The sequence below is a fragment of the Equus caballus genome, chromosome 2 (assembly GCF_041296265.1).
Source record: "Equus caballus isolate H_3958 breed thoroughbred chromosome 2, TB-T2T, whole genome shotgun sequence".
Taxonomy (NCBI): Eukaryota; Metazoa; Chordata; class Mammalia; order Perissodactyla; family Equidae; genus Equus; species Equus caballus.
Genome location: NC_091685.1, coordinates 11,582,818 through 11,602,500, shown reverse-complemented (window position 1 = coordinate 11,602,500; position 19,683 = coordinate 11,582,818). Strand labels below are relative to the sequence as shown.

General features: G+C 53.5%; 1 protein-coding gene across 6 annotated transcripts in view; it reads left to right on the top strand.

Annotated features, from left to right (window-relative positions):
- LOC100064176 (cytochrome P450 4B1) overlaps positions 1-18,917 on the top strand; it is a 21,969-nt gene extending 3,052 nt beyond the window's left edge. Inside the window, exons 2-14 of one of the 6 annotated variants that reach the window (XR_011431200.1) lie at positions 8,896-9,037; positions 9,218-9,262; positions 9,831-9,958; positions 10,773-10,897; positions 11,196-11,347; positions 11,500-11,606; positions 12,389-12,579; positions 13,082-13,431; positions 14,353-14,486; positions 15,234-15,298; positions 15,398-15,480; positions 15,898-16,805; positions 18,573-18,917. Coding sequence is in view for 1 of the 6 variants with exons in the window: in XM_001495152.6 (XP_001495202.2) it covers positions 8,896-9,037; positions 9,218-9,262; positions 9,831-9,958; positions 10,773-10,897; positions 11,196-11,347; positions 11,500-11,606; positions 12,389-12,579; positions 14,353-14,486; positions 15,234-15,298; positions 15,398-15,480; positions 15,898-16,090 (1,365 nt within the window). In the remaining 5 variants the exon portion in view is untranslated. Of the gene's footprint in view, positions 1-8,895; positions 9,038-9,217; positions 9,263-9,830; positions 9,959-10,772; positions 10,898-11,195; positions 11,348-11,499; positions 11,607-12,388; positions 12,580-13,081; positions 13,432-14,352; positions 14,487-15,233; positions 15,299-15,397; positions 15,481-15,897 lie in introns of all 6 variants that reach the window. The other 5 variants (XR_011431199.1, XR_011431188.1, XR_011431187.1 and 2 more) reach the window with 5 other exon arrangements.
- The last annotated feature ends 766 nt before the right edge of the window (positions 18,918-19,683 follow it).

Genomic DNA, 19,683 nt, shown 5'->3' with positions numbered 1-19,683 from the left:
TCCTTGTCAATAACGTGGAGATAAGCCTTTTTACCTCACTGGGTTAGAAGAGGATCAGAAGAGATCAAGTACAGGTGCTTTGCAAACTGCTGGGCAGATGGATGTCAGGTGCTAAAGCACTGTAGAGGTTTTCTTGCTGCAAAACACCCTGAGGCATTTGCTTCCTTACTGCTCTTCCTTCCTCTCAAATCAACCCAGTCTTTGGGAGCCAGATGAGGTCTCTCTTTTCCCAATCAACTAACATTATCTGATCAATAACTCTGGACCTGGCCCTATGCTGAGGCCAGAGGATGAAGAAACAGGACTAGAGGTGGCCTTAGAGGACCCCGGTCTGTAGGAAAGAAATAACACAGCTCAGTGTTCCAGACCCTTGGGCCCAGGGAGGGGATGCTGAGGTGAGACCTATGCGATCTGGAAGCAGCAGCCTGTGGACGTGCAGAAGGAAGAGTGGAACACACTACCTGGGCAAAGGCACAGACGCTGGAAAGAGTGTTGTGTGTTTAGGAAATAAGTTCATTCAACTAATATTTGTTTCTCGAAGTCTTGTATGTGCCTATGTTACCAGCTCTGCACAGCTAGAGCGATGAGAGGGAGACAGAACGGAGAGGATGAAGCTGGACGTGGGTAGGGGCAGGTCACATAGGACGTTGTAGGCCATGTCAGAAGGCTGTACTTTATTCTGAGAGCATTTGTGGACCATTGAAGGGATTCCAACAAGGGAGTGACAAGCTCAAATTTGTGTGGGGGTAAGGTTGCTTTGGCTTTGGGTGGTGACTAGATTGGCAGAGACTTCAGATGATTTAGGGAGACCAGGACGAGGTGGAGGCAGTGACTCAGGCAGATGTTGGAGGAGTGAGGCAGCAAGAGAGAGAGAAGTGAGAGGTAGAGCGGCTGTCTTGGCACCGTGGGCACAGGAAAGGGAGGCATTAAGGCCCCACCATAGCCAGACGTGGGGTGTCAGTGAGGCCCCCTTCAGGCACTAGGAAAAGGGGGCACAGGATTGCCCCTGGAGCTTTGTTACACTGTGGCATCAACATAGCTGGATCAGAGCAGAGTTTGGCAAAGTCACCTAAAGAGAGAAAAGGACCCTTGATCCACAAGACTGGACTGTAACCAGGAGGAATGAATTTCTACTTATAAACGTAAACATGTGAGGATCTGAGACCCAGGAAGAGGAGGCTGAGGGGCTGGTGGCAGCTGTCAGTGTCTGGGCACAGGAGCCTTGGGTTCTGGATTTGGAAAGTGTCATGGCAGGACCCTCCTCATGGGAGCTGCTACATCTGGCTCTCTTAGTTCCAGTTTGCGGATTCCAATGTGAGAATCACTTGGTGGACCTGCAGGGGAGAGGGGCAGCCTCCACAGAGCACCCCCTTGGTATCTCTATAAATCATGGGGAAAACTCCATTCCATGATTCTGGCTGGCATCAGGGTGGATGGTGGTTCCATTCTTAGGTACAGAAGGAGAGGCAGATTTCGGGGACAAATGTTTTGTGTTCATGTTTGGAGATGCTGGGTCTGAGGGAAGCAGAGATGTCCAGGGGTGGTTGGTCTTGTTTCTGGAGCTCAGGGGAAAGATAATCTGGAAGGAGCTGTTGATTTAGGAAGCAGTGTCAGGAGGATGGGAAAGGAAGCCATGGGAGCTGGTGAGCACCTATGGGGAGCAGGTGCAGCGTGGGAAGGGGCCAAGGGCTGGATTCTGGGAGCCTCCATCTTTCATTAACAAATGATGGGTGAGGAGCTGCTGAGAAGGGGCATCAGGAGAGGTGAGAGGACATTTAAGAGAGAGTTCCAGAAAGAGAGGGGAATTGACTGTGTCACAGTATCTGGAAGTCCTCTGGGCTTACCACCAAGGAGGGCACTCGTCATCTTAGCAAGAGCAGTGTCAGAGAGGTGGGGGCTGAGGAGGGCGGAAGTGGAAATGGTGGAGTCAGCTCTTTCGAGATGTTAGGTAATGAAGGGAGCAGGAAGTGGAGTGTAAGCTAGAAGAGGAAGTGGAACCAAGGGAGATTTTGTTTTCTTTTTTAAGTGGGAGAGACTTGAGCCCATTTTAAATGCAGATGGGCAGGAGCCAGTGGAGAGGGTGGGGTCTGTGATGTTGGAGAGAGAGGGACTGATTGATGGGTGAGGTGCTTGAAGGGAGGGTTGGAACCCAAAGGGATTGGCTTTGGAGAGGCCCTGGACGCCTCCTCTACTGGAGCGGAAGAGAAGGTGGGGAGGCTGGGTGAGGGTAGCTGGTTCTTCATGTCTGGTGGCTGACCTTTAGGGATTTCTTATCTAATGGCTTCTATTTGCTCTGGGAAGTAAAGCTTGGCTACTTTTCTGGGAGCCAGGAGCAGAGGGGTGGTGGGGACAGTTGAGGAAAGAGAAATTATGAAGGTACAGATTGTGGCCAATGCCACGGGGCTTTCTAGAAGGTATTTCTGCTGATCTCTGCTCAAATGTCACCTCAGAGGGGCCTTCCCTGACCCTCGCAGCTCCCGTCTACAGTAGCAGCCTTGCCCTTATCCTGCTGTATTTTTCTTCCTAGAGTTTTCCTACCTGAAATTATTTTACTGTTGTATTTGATTCTTGCTGATTTCCTTTCTCCCCACCTGGAATGTAAGCTCAGGAGGGCAGGACTTGTCTTGTTCCCACTGTGATCCAGGGATCTAGTGCCATGCCTGGCATTGAGAGTGGGTGCTCATGCCGTTTTGTTGAATATGTGAATGAATTCCTTGGAGACCCACCTCAGGGCATCAAAGCCACTCCCACAGGGTGAGGACCAATGTCTGAAGCCCCCTGGACTCTTGGCCCCTATCCTTCTGTATTCTTAGGTGTTTAGATGCTTCCCTGTGCTCCCCTTCCAACCGTGTCATCCCTGGGGCTGTGTTCATCTTTGGCGCTGGCACAGGGAGGGTTGGGGGCGAAGCATACACTTTCGAATTGAAACACCTGGACTTGAAAGTTGTGAAACTTTGGCAAGGCCCACTGTCAGTCTTCAAAAACCGCAACCAATTTAAGAGGGAAGAGAGTCCATCGTCATCAATCTTTGTGGTCAAGATGTCTGTTTTCCTATTAGCTTTACAGCTGTTTGGAAGACAATATTTGTTTGTCCCTGCCTAAAGGTCTGGCCCAGTTTGAACAGTCCAAAGTTTCAAGGAGTACGACATGTAGGCAGTTCCTCCTAAATGGCTACTCCAGCTCTATTTTAAAATGGCTCCACTTACGTCAACCCTTCACACCACCATCACTTCTTAGCCAATATGTGTGCCTAGGGGAGTCGTGGTCACTCATGCCAGTCTCACCCAAAGTCCCTCTGCTCTTCCTATTGAGCCAGAGTTTCCTTCTATGTGTTGCTTGTTCACACGTGTTCTTGTATTCACATGTATATGTGTAGTTGCACACTTGCCTCTGAAAAAGAGCTGGAGGATGAAACCACCTATTGGTCACTCTGTTGTGGAGGGAGTCACTTCTCTGTTCCTTGGGGTGTTACACATCCCCTCTCTCCAGTCTCCCGTGGCTGTGTGCTCAACCCCATAGTTGAGTCCCCAAAGAGTTTGTGTAAATTGAGTCCCTTTTTTTTGGACTGGTTTTTATGGTTATTTCAAAGATACTGCCTCTACTCAATTTCACTTGGTTCTTCTTGGCAGGTGCTCCTAACCCATGAGCTTTGAAGACACAGCTTTGCTGTCCTTGACACTGGCTGGGGCTTATGCACATGCAGAGTGCTGACCAATCTTGTCAGGGCGACAGTGACTGTGGGGTGGGGGAGATGACTGGGACTAGAGCCCGCAAGGGCACCTGAGGATGTGCATCCTGAGGAGAGCAGACCCAGGAGGACCTGACCCCCAAGCCCCAATCCTTGCAGGACGTCCCTGGGCTGTGGGAGCCTGTGTGGCTCCAGAGACAGAGTGGAGACACATGTGGGTGGCCACAGGCCGGTAGCATTCTGTTCAGTGACCAAGAAGTCTTTTAAAGTAATTAAGACAGTCCAAGGGTGGCTGAGATGTTTGAAAAACAGTCGGTTTTCTGTCACCAGAGATGTTTGAGTTCTTGGGGCCGGATTCCCACCTGGTTAAGGTTCTGGGCCAGGCCACCCTGGGTACTGGGATTGGAGATCACTATGAGCTGCCTGGAGGGAGCCCCACCATGTTGGCGAAGAGGAAAGCCCTACCCGCCCCCCTCCCTAACCATCTGTTTTTCTGACGTCTCATCCCCACTTTGAGCAGATGTATTTTTGTTCCCAAGCAGCCCCCTGGGAGAGCTGTGGCTGAACTGACTGGCTGAGCAGGCGGCTCGTTTCTTGAAGACTGGCCAACTGACCTCCAGGTCAACTGGCTGCTGGCCTGGGCAGGCTTGCTAACAGGGGAGGCAGCAAAAGAGCCTGAGTCAGTGTCGCAGTCTACCTGACTCATGTGGGACAGCTCCCTGTGGTCTGTGGGCTGCATTGTTCTCACCTATAAGGGCGGAGTGTGGTTCCTCAAGGTGATGTTGAAGTCTCAGATCTGATGCTTGGAGCAAAGCTTACTCTGACTGTGGGGGAGCAGAGAAGAGGGTAGTGACTTATGCTTGCTCTTGCCAATCCACCCTGATTTGTTTTCTTGGTGAGGCCAACAAGGAGTGCAACTGTGAGGCTGAGGGAGTGCGGCTGGGGAGCAGGGCTCAGCGAATCACCTCCATGCTTTGCTCTTTCCCTACTTCCTTCCTCCTGGAGAAAAACAAGCCAGCCCCGCTTCAGAGCTCTATAGGGATCCCAGCTTGGGGCATCTGAGGACGGGTCTGAGGTGTCCCATTATGTAACCTAGAGGAGCTGTCCAGGCAGCCATCTGTCCCCCAGAGAAGATGCCCAGTCCTCTTGAAGAGGCTGCAGTTCCACTAGTGGGGCCAGGTGCAGAGAGCTGTCCTCACTCCTACCAGGTTCCTGGAACAATCAGGGCACATAGGAGAAAGCTGGCCCAGGGAGGCAGAGGCCAGCTCAAACTGTGAACAAGTGGTCAGCATGACATCAGGGTCTCCAGTCCCTGGCGAAGATGCGGCAGAGAGTCACACTCATGGCTGATGAGGAGGGGAGTGGAGCTCAGATGAAACAGATCCACCAAGAGCTCCTTCCAACCCTGAGATCCCATGAGACTGGCTTCCCTGTGACTTAAGCCTTTCCCTGCTCTCTGTCCAGTTGTGCTCCCTGGACCTGGGAGGAATGGAGAGCAGGGGAACAGCCATGGTGATCAAAAATTTGGCAAGGAAAACCCAGGAAGGCAGATGGAAAAACAAGAGAGACACAGAAAGAAGAAGACATTTCCAGGGACACGAGCCAGGAAGGAGGCAGGAAAGGGAAGAGGTTAGGGACACCAGAAGGTTCCCTCTTACCAGTGGATGGAGATGAGCTTCATCACTCTGCCATTTTTGACAGTTGTGCACAAGGGTAGTTAAATCTTTACAACCCCCCTGGGTTGAACTCAGGATGCCGAGTTCAGAGGCTGTGAGGGAGGGGATCCATGGGTAGATTACACTGGCCTCTGCAGAGGGCCTGGAGGAGAAGAACCCCAGAGAAGGCTCAGATGGGTGGCTGGAGACCAAAGTAGCCAGTTGAAATGCCAGGGCCCTTGGGGGAAGTAGCTGGGGTCAGACAGGATCCCTGGGGGCTGCAATATCAGATGCTCTGTGTCGTTCTTCATGGCTGTTTCCTGGATGATACCACATGGGTTACTTGAGTGGCTGAGGACTATAAAGGGTGCCTTACAGGAAGGAAAAGGAGGACCAGCCCTTGCAGAGACCTCAAAATGAATGAGACACCCTGGATTGTGCAGTGCACAATTAACGCAACTGAACACAGCAGCCCTGGAAGACTTCAATGTACAGAAGAGAGTGTGCAGCTCCAACCTGAGTTAGAGCACTACTAACCTACAAGCAATGGGCAAGTCAGTTCACATCGCTGAGCCTCAGTTTTCTTATCTGTAAAATGGGAGTAATTATCTGTTCCACATTAGGTGCGTGAGGCAGTCTGTGAACTCCCTCACATAAAACCCGGCATATAGTCCATACTAAACACAAATTTGTCCCCTTACATTCTCTATGTGAAGAGACAGAAAGTGGAAACAAGAGGTAAAACTGGACACTAGCCAGAGCAGGCAGACTAGGGCCTGCAGGAAAAACAAATGGAAATCTGCACTGCTGCTCCCACACAGGAAGTGCTGGTGGGGCCACCACCTGCACTGTGTCTGAGGCCCTGTGCAGAGCTCCATGGTGACCTGGAGATGCCACAGTGTGATCTGTGCCCTTGGGAAACTCACAGCCCAGAGGTGGAGGCAGGGGTCCTCGATGTGAATCCCAGCTCCATGGCCAACGAAATATGTGACCGAGCTTCCTTTCCTCATCTGTGGAATGGGAATTATGGTCGTGCCCATTTTATAGAATTTTCTGAGAATTAAAGGAAATTTGAATAGCACGATTACTGCAGTGTCTGAACACATTAAATGGTCAATGTTTGTCAATGTTAACAGTGTTAATTTTGTTTTGTTCTGGGTGCAAGCAATTGTAACACCAAGCACAATGTGGATAAGGCCCCAGCAGTGCTGAGAGGCCCAGAGGAGGTAGAGATTTCAGTCACGGAGGAATGGAGATGTTTCCAGAGAAGGGCATTCAAGCTGGATGTCGAGTAACGGGTGGAATTTCAGCAGGCATCCTGGCTAGAGGGTGTGTGAGGAGCAAGGAATGGTCTAAGCAAAGGCACAGAGATGATGCCACACCCCAGGAGGCCATCTTAGCTCTAAGCATTCACACTCACAAGGCTACTGTGGGCACAGTGAGCATCAGTCCACTCTGAGGATCTGGGCAGCTTGCCAGCAAGGCAGCGTCACTCTTCCTCACCACATCCACACAGACATGGGCGATCCACGCCAGTGGGTGTGGGCCCATCCTGTCTTAGAATCCCCATTCCCCACAAAATTCCAGTGCCCACTAACAATCCCAGGGTTCCTGAAGCATCCACGCACATTACAGGAGTCACCAAACTCAGGGAAGCCCAAAGCATGGTGTCCTCCTGATAGTTCATTCATGGTTCTTCCCAGTTCAGAAGTTATTTACCGACCCATGTTCATTTTTGCCATAGCTATGTTGTCGAGTGTCAAGTTAAAAAGCAAAATTGCTTATTTTATTGTCAAAATGAGTTTATTCGGGAATAGCCAAAAGAACTGCGATTTGGGATGTGCATGCTATGGTACCATAGGCAAATCGAGAAGACAAAGGAGGGAGCAGGTTTCATAGAGAAAAAGATGGAGTAGGGAGTGGCTGTTCTAGAGGAAAGTCCATTGGGGGGAAGTAACAGTTCAGGGCGGCAACGGCTTCTCATTGGCTGGGCTACAGCATTTCTCATTGGCTGGGCTGTTGCCAGGTGGGGAGAGAAATCTTCCTTCAGTAGTAAGGTAGTTTTAGCTCCTGTCCAAGATGTGAGCATCCCTCGCTTCCGGCTTGGTGTAATTGACATATGGGGTTGGGGTGAGTGTTCCCCCTCCAGGCCCTCCTGACTCCAACTTAGTTAAGGTTTTTTTTTTTTTTTTTTTTTTTTTTTTAATTAATTTCCACACTAGCAACACAGTTAACATTCTCCAGTTATCAGCTTTCCTGGGAGACTGAGTTGGAGAGTGTAACCCAAGGTCAGCTTCCCAGGGGACGGGGACACGGTTTGGTTAGTCCTTACCCACAGGTGGAAGGATCTCAGGGCATGTTCGGAGCACGTTCTCTAGTACAGTATGGGGGCGAGGGAAAGGATGTGGTGGGAGAGGCAGGGAGGGGGCTTGGAGGAAGGTGTTTGGAAAAGGGAGGCTAGCAGGGAGGGAAGTCAAGGCTTAGTCTATGCGGGATCCAGTGTTAGGTGCCTCCAGGTGTTATGTCACTCAAGGGTCTGGAATGCCACACATGACGGTTATGGACTAGTTTGAAAAGGGCGACAAGATATGTTAAATGAAAAGCAGAAGATTTCAGAAAAGTATTTATCACAAACTTTTCCTACATAAAACTCCTCTGGGTCAGTAGTTGAGCTATAAAACCCCCACAGAGCACATACCTCCCTCTGGATGGTCTCACCAATCTCATCTCAGACCTCTGTCCCACCAAGTGGCAGCTCCTGGAAGACCCCACACTCTTTCCCACCCCAGAGGCTCTGTGCTTGCTGTTCCCTAATCAGCAAGGTTCTTCCTTGACTCTTCACCTGGCCAGCTCCTTGTCATCCTTTGGGTTCCACCTGAAATGTCATCTCCAACAGGAGCCATTCTGGATCACTACATCTAAGCAAGTGTCCCTGTTGGTCTGTCTCGTAGCACAGCGTTTTTTTTCCTTCTTCACAGACACTACTGACTGTAGTGATTTTACCTAATTGTTTCCTTACTTATTATCAGTCTTCCCCATAGAATGTAAGGGCAGGACCACGTCTGCTTCATTCCCCTGAGACGTCTAGACAGTGTCCTGCACATACCAGGTCCTCAATAAAAATGTGTCAAAGGACTTCACAGGGGTGGAATCGAGGTGATTTCTGTATTGCACAAGCTGGTATAATCTTTCTAATGAAAAAGCTTTAGTGCTGAGGAGAAAGCTCTTTCTGGCTGCAGTGTGGACAGAGGGTTGGTGGCAGGCAGGAGATGGAAGCAGCTTGGCTAGTTTGGGGTTGTTGAGCCAAGCTAAGTGCAATAAGAGGGTGGCTTGGGCTTAAAGCTGTGGCTGTGGGGCTGGAGAGGAGCCTGAGCCCAGAAATGGAAAGATCCCAGAGATGGACTGGCAGACTGGCTGGGAGGGTATCCAGGTGGAGGGAGAAATGCTCCCAGGGCCTGTCTGGGCAGCCTCCTCTCTTCCCTGCTCAGGGTCTTGGGGCCTGGCTGGTGATGTTGAGTTCCTGAGTGGCCTGGACCTCTGTTGCCATTTCAGATCCAGCAGACGGGGAGCCTGGACAAGGTGGTGTCCTGGGCCCACCAGTTCCCCTACGCCCACCCACTCTGGTATGGGCAGTTCGTTGGCTTCCTGAATATCTATGAGCCTGACTATGCCAAAGCTGTATATAGCCGAGGGGGTGAGTGCTCCTGGGAGAGGGTGGGGCTTCCTGAGAACAAAGGTCTTAGGGCACCATGTGGGGTGGAACCCAGGCCTGCCCGCTGAGTCTGTGCACCTGAGGTCCCCATCCTATTTATCAGCAAGCCTCCTTTGGGATCCCCCAGTCTCCACCTGGCCTGATCTTCTCTTTTTCCTGCAGACCCTAAGGCACCAGATGTTTATGACTTCCTCCTTCAGTGGATTGGTGAGTGGGCAACTGCCCTCCCAGCCCAGACCTTTGGAGCTGGGTGACCAGGATCCTTCCCTGCTTTGTTCCTCCCTGCCCTGTCTACTTAGTCAGTTATCCCATTAACCAGACTACCAAGCTCCCAAGGGCCCCTCCTAAGCTCAGCTGCTCCGTGGGAGACAGGGAAGGAGGCAGGAGATCTCCTGGCTGGTGGGGGAATGGGGCTCAGGTACTTTCTCCTGCCGGGTGAGTCCTTCTCCCTGAACAGGCAGAGCCAGGGCTCTGAAAATGTGTGAGTGTGCAGAACAGCTTCCTGGAGGAGATGGCACTAGATTGGTCCTAAGAGATTTTATGGGTTTTGGTGACCAGGGCCGGGCATGAGGAAAGGAGGGGTGGTAGGACCAAGGCAGGTGTCACAGAGGCTGTGAGGCTGTCTGGGTGGCTGGAAGGCAGAGCTGGGTGGGGATATGAGGTTGGGCAGGCATAACAGGGGTGGGGTTGGGTGGGGTGTGCTTGTCCCCAGGCTGCCGGGGCAGAGCAGGATTGTGTGGACTGACTGGCCCTCCCTCTCCCATCCTTTCCCCAGGGAAAGGCCTGCTGGTCCTTCATGGGCCCAAGTGGTTCCAGCACCGCAAGCTGCTCACGCCTGGCTTCCATTATGATGTACTGAAGCCCTATGTGGCCCTGTTTGCTGACTCCACCCGTGCCATGCTGGTGAGCACCCTGCTAAGCTCCTGGAGGCTGTGGCTGCTGGCCAGACCCTCCCCACCCAGTTTTCCCTGGGGTGGGGGAACAGTGAGGAGAATCACTAAGGCCCTGAGGCCCCCATAGCAGTGCTGAGCCTTCTCCACCTGACACTTTCTGAGTGCTGGTGCTGACCAGGTGCTGAAGGTCCCAGTGGCCAGGCAGCCCTGGCCCTCGTCTCCACCAGGAGACCCAGCCCTCCTTCCCGGACCAAAGGGCCTCCGTGGGGCCCCAAGAAGGCTCCTATTGTAGCGGATTTGAGGGCTGCCTGTGTGTGAGGATATTAGGAAGGCCTTTCGCATCTAAAAAATGTCTTCTCCTCATTCTCTGTCCCCCTCGACTGCCTAAAACAATGCCATTAGTGCCTCATCTCTAAAAGGGATGCTGCGGTCAGGGGGCAGGCTCAGGGTCTCAGGGCTGATAATCCACAGAGATTACCAGGGATAGGAGCCTCCCATTGCAGGAACTCCTCCTCAGCATGACTGCAGGCCTGAGTTCTCATAGACTGTGCTGGGGAGCTCACCACCCCTCGGGCCTCCTCTTCCCATCTATGCAGGCTGCCTTCGCTGGGAGGAAGTGTCCTTGTGCATGTGCAAGGCCTGCCTTTTGGTCCTGCCCTCTAACCTTCAGCCCCTACGCACCCCCACCCATACATTCTGGCAGGATGGAGGCCAGGCCAGGGACTGGGGGTGCATGGGAGGAGGACCGGCTGTGGGTTCTGGAGGGCAGGGGTGGGTCACTCAGTCCAGCTGGCCCCTCATATTACCTTCCATCTCTGCTCCAGGACAAGTGGGAGGAGAAGGCTCGTGAGAATAAGAGCTTTGACATCTTCTGTGATGTGGGCCACATGGCGCTGGACACGCTCATGAAGTGCACCTTTGGCAAAGCAGACACTGGCCTGGGTCACAGGTCAGGGGGCACTTGGGGCTGACCACACTGTCCACCCAGGCCAGCTCCGAGGGGAGACTTGGCAGGACTCCTGGACCCTGGTCTCAGAGGAGATAGGGTCCTGCCCTGGGGAGCCCCAGCTTGGGGGGAACAGGGCCTTGTCCATGGCGGGGAGACAGGTTATGGCTTTAGTGGGGAGACTTAAGGACAGGGAGAGGAAGGCAGAAAGTGCTGCAGTTGGGGAGGATTCTGGAATGGAACTGCTTGGCTTCTGCTTGAGGTCAGTGTCTGAGAGACCCTCCCTTTCTCGGCTGTGCAGGGACAGTAGTTATTACCAGGCAGTCGGTGAGCTCACTCTGCTGACACAGCAGCGCATCGAGTCCTTCCAGTACCACAACGACTTCATCTACTGGCTCACCCTCCATGGCCGCCGCTTCCTGCGTGCCTGCCGGGTGGCCCACGACCACACAGGTGGGCCTTTGCCGCAGGGCCCACCCATAGAAAACCCAGCTTCTAGTCCAGCTTCGGTCGGCCTTTCCAGGGTCCCTCCCTTTGAAAGAGATTGGTTCTTCTTAGGGCTGAGAATGGGTTCCCAGGCAGTGAGACCCTGTGCTCTGGCCCAGACCAGGTCATCAGGGAACGGAAGGCAGACCTGCAGGACGAGAAAGAGCAGGAGAAGATCCAGAACCGGAGGCACCTGGACTTCCTGGACATTCTCCTGGGGGCTCGTGTGAGTGCGTGCCCAGCTGAGAACTGGTCCCAGAGGGCCTGCACACCATCCTCTGGGATGGGGCTCACTGGACAGCAGCAGGGGCGCTTAACCATTGCTGTCCTCTTTCTCCTGCAAACATGACCTGTTCCTTGTCCCATGGCACATATCAGCACAGGCTTGGACGTGTTATGGTGCTGAGTGTGTCTGGCCGTGGCCCTGGGGAGAGATGTCCTAGCAGGGAGGTTGGGTCACATGCTGAAAGGCCTGAAGACCAACTCCAGACTTCTAAGACTGAGAAGAATCTTTGTACCCTAGAATCTTAGACTTTCTTCATTCATTCATTCATCCTTTCATTTGAGCCTTTATTCATTTGCTCACAAACTTCCTGAGCCCCACCCTGGGTTTGTTCCTGTGCTAGGGATGCAGAAGATGAGAAACACCGGGCCCTGCCCTCCAGACTCTTACAGTCTAGTGGAGGAGACAGGAGCTGCACGTTGACGGAGATCCCTTCCTCCACCAGGTGGCATTCTGTGTGTCAAGTGAGCAGAACTGGCAGTCAGGGCTGGGTAAGGTCACAGGTCACGTGGCCAGAGGGATCAGGGAAGGCTCCCTGGAGTAGGAGGCAGGGAAGCTGGGCTTGGGAGAACAGATAGGAATCTGCGGGAAGGTTCTAACCCTCAGTCTGAAAAGGAACTGTCCCTCCCTCCCTGGGACCTTCATGTGACAACTGTTGTTATGGCTTCCTCTTGGTACCCACCTCAGATGTCTTGGGCTGTGTCGTTATGCCTCCTCTAACCCAGGATGAAGATGGGATCAAGCTGTCAGATGCCGAGCTCCGCGCTGAGGTGGACACGTTCATGTTTGAAGGCCATGACACCACCACCAGTGGCATCTCCTGGTTTCTCTACTGCATGGCCCTGTACCCCGAGCACCAGCAGTGTTGTCGGGAGGAGGTGCGCGAGGTCCTTGGGGACCGAGACTCCTTCCAGTGGTGAGTGAGGCTGCAGGTGAGCCCAGTCTGTCCTGCTCAGCCCCAGGGAAGGACTGTGCCAATGCTGTCTGGTATCATCCTTGGATGACACAGCCCTCCTGGAAGCCAGGTGAGGGTGGTGGCAGCTCTCCTGTTCCCTCCAGTGTGTGGCATTTTTGGGGAGCTGTGATGGACGCACCCCTGAGCCCATCCTCCCACAACGGAGGCTTTCCAGGTGTGAGTCCTGAGAGAAGGTTCAACAGGAGCCTGATTTCTTGTGTGCTGCCTCCTCTGATGGCAGAATCCGATGACCCTTCTGGGTTCCTTCAGAGAGCAGGGAGCTCTGGGAGGGAATGAGGCGGGAATCGGGGATGCGCAGAGCTGGGAGAGCCAGGGGAGCTGATCCCTCCACCGCCTTTGCATGTGTTGCGTAGCCTCCAGAGTCATCTAGGGAGGAGAAGAGGCTGTTTCCCAAACTCCGTCACTGAAAACCTTTCCACTGTTTTCTGTTTCTTGGTTCCAGCTTGAACTCATTGACAGGACACCGATCGATGCTGATCTCTTTTTGCAGCATGATCTCTGGGCATCTCCCAGAGGCTCCGCTCCCACCCCTGCCCTCACCTCCCTCTCTCCCTGCCTCCCCGCCTCAGGCCTTAGCATCTGGTCTTGCTCCTCACCTTTCTCTCTGGGCTCCATGAGGCAGGCCCACAGCAGGGACGCAGAAGATGCTCAGTCGATGGGAGAAACTTCAGATTCACTTGAGGGGGGCTGACCTAGGATTCCAGGGCCTAAGGTTTGGAGGACGAAGTCTTCACTACCCATTTTCATTGGTCAGCTGTTGGAAACCTCCCAGAGTGTCCAGCGATGTGTCAGGTCTTGTTGGGGGTGCGGGTGGGGAGAGGAGGAGGAGGAGCCAAGTTGCTGGCCTTGGGGAGCTTTTAGAGACAAAGTCATTTAAGCAAAACTAGAGAAAACCATGGTGTAGGGAAGATGGAGTGGCCCCTACTGAGGGCAGAGGAGTCAGAATGGGTGGGGCTTGATTTGGCTTTCCAGGGAGGGGTGAAATTCAGATAGGTAAAGTGAGAGAGGGCTGGGCATTCCAGGCGGGGTAACACTGTGAACACAGCCTGGAGGCAGCAAGTTAAAATATTTACTTTATGATTACTTCATTGCATCTAGAGCTTGGAGCAACTTAAAGGACATTATTTAACAAAATAGTAAAATACAAATGAAAATAGACCAGAGTCAAAATGTTATATTTTGGGGTTCTGTAATAAAGTGTTACACAGAGTTGTAGTTAGACCACTCTGAACTTCCTGGTGGCAAAAGGGAAAAGAAAAACATATATGTATATATTTTTACCTGAGCTTGCCATTGTTCACGCATTTAGTACCTCATTTGACCAGTGTATATCAGCCCCTGTTCCTTTCCATTCTATCTGCATAGGGGATACCAAGAAGAACTAAGGAACTGTCCTTGTGTGGCTTCTGTGGGGTCCTGGGAGACACAGGGCTGCCATTGTCTTTGATGGCTGGGTGCACATACACCTCTAGGGTCCTGTGCTTTCCCTTCCCGGCAGTGAAGATGAGGGAGGGATGGAGGCAAGCGGCACCAGAACCCCTGGGTCTGAGTGGCCACGCCACGTCCAGTCTCGCCTGGACACTTGGAGTGCTTGTGTCCCTCTGACTCTCGGGTGTGTGCTGGAGATGAAAGGGAGGCTGGGGCTGGAGCCTGCCTTCCCGTGGGAGCCTGAGGCTCCCCATCCCCAGGACGGCCTGGTTGTGTTGCCGGCAGGGATGATCTGGGCAAGATGACCTACTTGACCATGTGCATCAAGGAGAGCTTCCGCATCTACCCGCCCGTGCCCCAGGTGTTCCGCCAGCTCAGCAAGCCCGTCAGCTTCGTGGATGGCCGCTCCCTACCCGCAGGTTGATGGGGTGGCTTTGGGGATGGTTCTCTGATACTCTCTGTGCCTTTGGCCAAATCTGTGCACCAATGGGGAAGAGCTCAGGCTCTGTATTTGACCTGGCTCCAATCCTGGCTGCACATGAATGGGTCCCACTTCCCCTCAGCCTCTGTTTCCTCTTCTGTGAAATGGGAGTGTGAAGAGTCCCTGTCTTACGAGGTTGTTGTCAGGATTAGAGACAATGTTCATCAGGTTGTCATGTACCACCATGCAGGTTGTGCCCTGAACAACTTCAGGAAGCATCATTCCCATAGACTATGATGCTGTGCAGTGCACAACCTGTCCAACTGTAAGTGGTGGCTTTGTAAAGAAAGTTTATCTCAGTATCTGGCACATAGTAAGCATCCAATGAATGGTAGCTGTCACTATTGATAGAATAATGTTATGAATAACAACTTCCCTTGAGAGTCAGCTAATTGAAAGCGGAAAGTGTGTAATGCTCGGTGCCTGTCGTACCTCGTGGTGGAGTAGCTTCAGTATCCTTTTTGTGCCGGGTGCTATGCCCAGTGCTGGGGCTGCAGGAGGCAGGTGTGATGATGATCAAAACCCCTTTGATGTGTTGAGGGTGCTCGTGAAGGGTCTGTCAGTGGCAGTGCTCAAGCAGAGGCTGGTTCCCATTGTGGGGACACCGGGGGACCCAGGCCCTGTTAGGAGGTGGGCCTGGCTGTCCCAGGACCACCTGGTCACCAGGCCTCTGCTCTGCCCGCAGGCAGCCTGGTCTCTCTGCACATCTACGCCCTCCACAGGAACAGCGCAGTGTGGCCCGACCCTGAGGTACCCCATCCCTGGACCTGGGCTCAGATGGGGTGGGAGGCTGTGGGGGCCCGCCTCCCCAGCACCTGGCAGGTGTTTAAGCAAGGCCTGTCCCCTCAGGTCTTTGACCCCCTGCGCTTTTCCTCTGAGAATGTGGCCAGGCGCCACCCCTTTGCCTTCATACCCTTCTCCGCTGGGCCCAGGTAAGGAGAGGCCCAACCACCCCAGACGTGAGGGGCAGGGCGGGTGAGGATGGAAGATGTTGTGGGGGAGGCGTCATTTTGGGGAACTCTGTGATGAGGGGACCATGCTGGGTTTGTGGTGACTCTAAGGCAGGGTGAGTTCCAGGGACCTTCTTCTTGCCACTAGCCTATTCACGTCCCTGGCAGGTGGTGGGTGGGTGAGTCATAACTAGAGAGAGCCCCAAACCAGAATGTGAATCTACCCAGTCTGGACCCCTCACCATGCCCCCAAGATCAGTTTCTTAAGCCCAGGTCAATCAGTTGATCAGCCAATTGTTCTCCTTACAGTCCTTACTGATTCTTGTTGGCCACTCAGAGCACTGCATCCCTCACCCTGGACACCCCACAGCCTGATGCCGTGTTGTTCTCTCACCGCAGGAACTGCATCGGGCAGCAGTTTGCCATGAACGAGATGAAGGTGGTCACGGCCCTCTGCTTGCTGCGCTTTGAGTTCGCCCTGGACCCCTTGCGGCTGCCTGTCCCGTTGCCCCAGCTGGTCCTGCGCTCCAGGAATGGCATCCATCTGCACCTGAAGCCGCTGGGCCCGGGCTCTGGGAAGCAGCTCTGCTGAGAGTAGGGCCCCAGACAGCCCAGACCATGGCCTGTCCCTGGGCACCGCCCTCCCCAGGCTGGGTTGTGCAGTAGCTGTGGCTCTCTGCCTTCCGAGGGCTTGTAGACTACAAGGGGAGGAGGCACTGGCGTAGACAATCACCTCGAGGGCAGGGCCATGTTGTCTATAAATGCTTATCATGCCTGTATGTCTAGGGCTTGCACCTACTTGCTTCTAGAATCTTCACTTATCTCCCATAATTGGCAGTCTTTTAAAAATGTAGCAGAAACTTACATCCAGCCTCGGTGACTCAGTGACCACAATGGAAATTGTGCCTCGGGATTCATGGATATGACCAGCCACTCACCCATTCCATGTGACAGAGGGGTGGCTTTGTCCCTTCACTGAGATGGGTTTCTTTCTTTCACTTTTGTGTGTGCACTTGGAATATAACAGAAATAAGGAAAAATTGCCTAAACCAAAAATGTCCAGAACAATGAGTTTCTCCAGCAAACTCCCAGGTGACCGCCGCCAAGGGCGAGGAATATGCAAGATGGTCTCACGGGTGTGCCTTCTGCCCCCCGAGATAGGTCTCTGCGGCATTCCTGACATCGTCAGCATCTGTGTCACAGCCACCTGGTGCTCTGGCCATTTGGGCTTTCGCTGGGAAGGTGGCAGAGTGGCATTCGAGGGGGCTTCCTGGAAGAGATGGTGCTTGAATCAGGGCTTGAGGCAGGTGAGGCCCGAAGCTGTAAGGAAGGACTTTTGGGGAGGCCTTAGGTGGGGCCCATGCTGAACCAGAGACCCTTCCCCAGGAGTCCCTGCAGCAGCTGCCTGATGGCTGGGGGCACACTCTCCTCTAGGGCTCCAGCCCAAGGCCATCAAGTGGGCTCCAACCGAGGAATTAGACAGCTGTTGAAGGGAGGGCATGGAGAATGGGGGAGGGATGGGAGAGGGGAATTCTGGCCCTGGCACTTGGGAGGTCTCTATGCTGCCCTGGGGATGCACCATCTGGAGACACATCCTTCCTGCTATTGATGCTTCCCTCCTCAGATGAGGGCCACAGCCCTGCAAGGTTGGCATGGGCCACCTGCTCACTCCTGCAAAGCCCTTTTGAGAACCACACTTCCTTGCCCACCTGAGGCTGGGATGCCAAGGCCCCAGCCAGGCTGTCTCCCATGCCACCAACTTTTACCTCTGTCCTGGCCTACCTCTTTCTGCTGAAGTGAAGATAGGGTTTCTATAGTCAACACCTGGGAGCAGAGCCCAGCGGTTATAACAGCCTCTGGCCCATGGGTGGCGCCCAAGTCTTAGATGTGTCTACTTCCCAATGTCTTTGGATTATCAGGAAGCCTGGGAGTCAGAACAGGAAGCCATCATCCCACTTCAATATTAAGGGAAGGAAGCTGCCAAGATGCTCAACAGGGAGGAACTTGAGCTGAGGCCTTCCGACTCAGGCCTCTTTTGACCAAGACTCCATAGGGAGCACTGACTCTCTCTGGGGGCAGGAGTCAGTGGGAAATAGAGCTGAGAGCTCTGGAGCCAGAGGGAAGGGGGAGGCTCCCTGTGGGAGGGGAGGACAGAGGCTGGGGACAGGTGAACTAGTCCTCCCAGCTCTGCAATCACTCCCTGCTGCCTCCTATGATCCCAGGCGTTTTTGTGCACGTGTGTGTGCACAGTGTGATGTGAGAGGGGCACACGCAGGGATGGCTGCACAGCAGTGTCTCTATGTGTGCCGGCGGGGGTATGCACACGCGTGTAAACTCATCCTGGGTTTTTCCCCTTGCCTGGAGCGAGAAGGGTCCCTTCTTGGTCACCCTCTTCATCTCCTGTGGAATCCTGTGGTTAGAGCTCGTGTCCATGGCCTGCTGCCCAGAATTCCAGGTTCCTGTTGCCTTGTACTCTCTGACATGGTCGGCGGAGCCCTTCTGCAGCACCTGATGCCAGGGCCTTGCCGACCTTCCTCTCCAGACCTCTCCCAACTTAATTTCATGCCTCAACCCCTGGTCAAGCGCTGAGTGTCCACCCTTCTTCTCAGAGCAGGGCTGAACTAGCCCAGTGACCTAGGAGGGCAAGGGACTTGGAGGGAGGTCCTGGCTCCAGGCACTGACTGGGGGAGGAGCCCCTTCCTGGAGGCAGAACATGGCATCACAGCACAGGCAGAGGGCTGCAGGGAGCTCTATCTATAGCATCCCAGCCCCTGGGCTGGGAAAGGCAGGGGATGAGAGGGGAGAAGACCTGTGTGCAGGACCAGCAAGAGAGCAGGGCTGGCTTGAGAGAGGCCGGTGGAGGAGTGCAAAGGGACCTGGTGCAGGGTCAAGGCCCAGGGTCAGGAGTGAAAGCAGGGAACAACTTGCTTTAACTATCCTCACTTAGCTGTCTGCAAAAGAAGTTAGATAATGCATTCCTAAAGCCCAGCCTCCAGGTAACATCTCTGATGCTTGGGTCACCATGGTAATGTGTGCTTAAGTTTTCAGGAACTGAGAGTTGACTCCTTGTCCAGTTCAGGCCTGTTAAGACCACTGACTCATCAACTTTGCCTGGGTGGATGACTGATAGGTGGCTCTTTGACATCAGGGGCTTGAAAATTCCACCCTCAGATAGTGTTGACGCCATCGTTTTGTGAAGACGTGTCCTGCGGAGAGTCAGGAAGCTTGACTCCACTTGTGCAGAGCATCAATTACTTCATGTCTCCTTCCCGCCAATCCTCTATCCCCGCAGTTCAGACTTCGCTGCCCCATTTATCCTGTAAATATTCCTAATCCCCAATTTTGGGGAGGTGCATTTGAGGCTTGTTTCCCATTTCCTTGCTTGGCCGCCGTGGGAATAAACCCTTTCTCTACTGCGACCTCGTCTTGGTGACTGGCATTTCATGTGGCGGGTAAAACGAACCTGAATCAGTATCAGGAGGACCAGTCCCCACACAGTCTGCCAGTGTGACGGGGTTGTAGAAGCCCCTCCTCCCTGATGGTGGCTGACCAGAGACGCAGGGGACTGTCAAGGGGCTGTCCTGTGGGGGAGGTGCCACGGCTGTTTGCTGCTTGGGATATGATATCCTCTCCCTCCAGTCAACCCATCTACCCCCATGGGCTCCTCCCAGTTCCTCCTGGACAGATGCCCACGCTGTGGCCTCTGAGACGATGGGACACGACTGGCCCTGCAGGGGTCCTGGCACCACAGAGCAGAGATTACCTTCCTTCCTTGTCTCCTCTGTCTTCCCTCCCCTTCTCTCTCTCTTCTCTTCATCCATCTCCTTCCAAGGGAGGACAACACTCCATGCAACACTGTGAACTTTATTGCAGAGCATGGGAAAGAAGGAGCGGGTATGTGAATGACAAACGGGTAGACAGTTGACACATGAAGAGATTGAGAGCACAGAGTGATTATAGTTACACAGAGAAATGCAGGCTAAATACTGGCTCCCATGGTGTCCACGTCCTAATCCCAGGACCCTGTCACTTTGTCCTGTATTATCTGAGTGGGGCCTGTGTAATCACAAAGGTCCACATAAAGAAGAAAGCCGGGTAAAGACAGAAGCAGAGACACATTTGAAGATGCTGCTGGATTTGAATATGGAGGGGGCTCCAGGAGCCAAGAATGCAAGGAATTCAGCT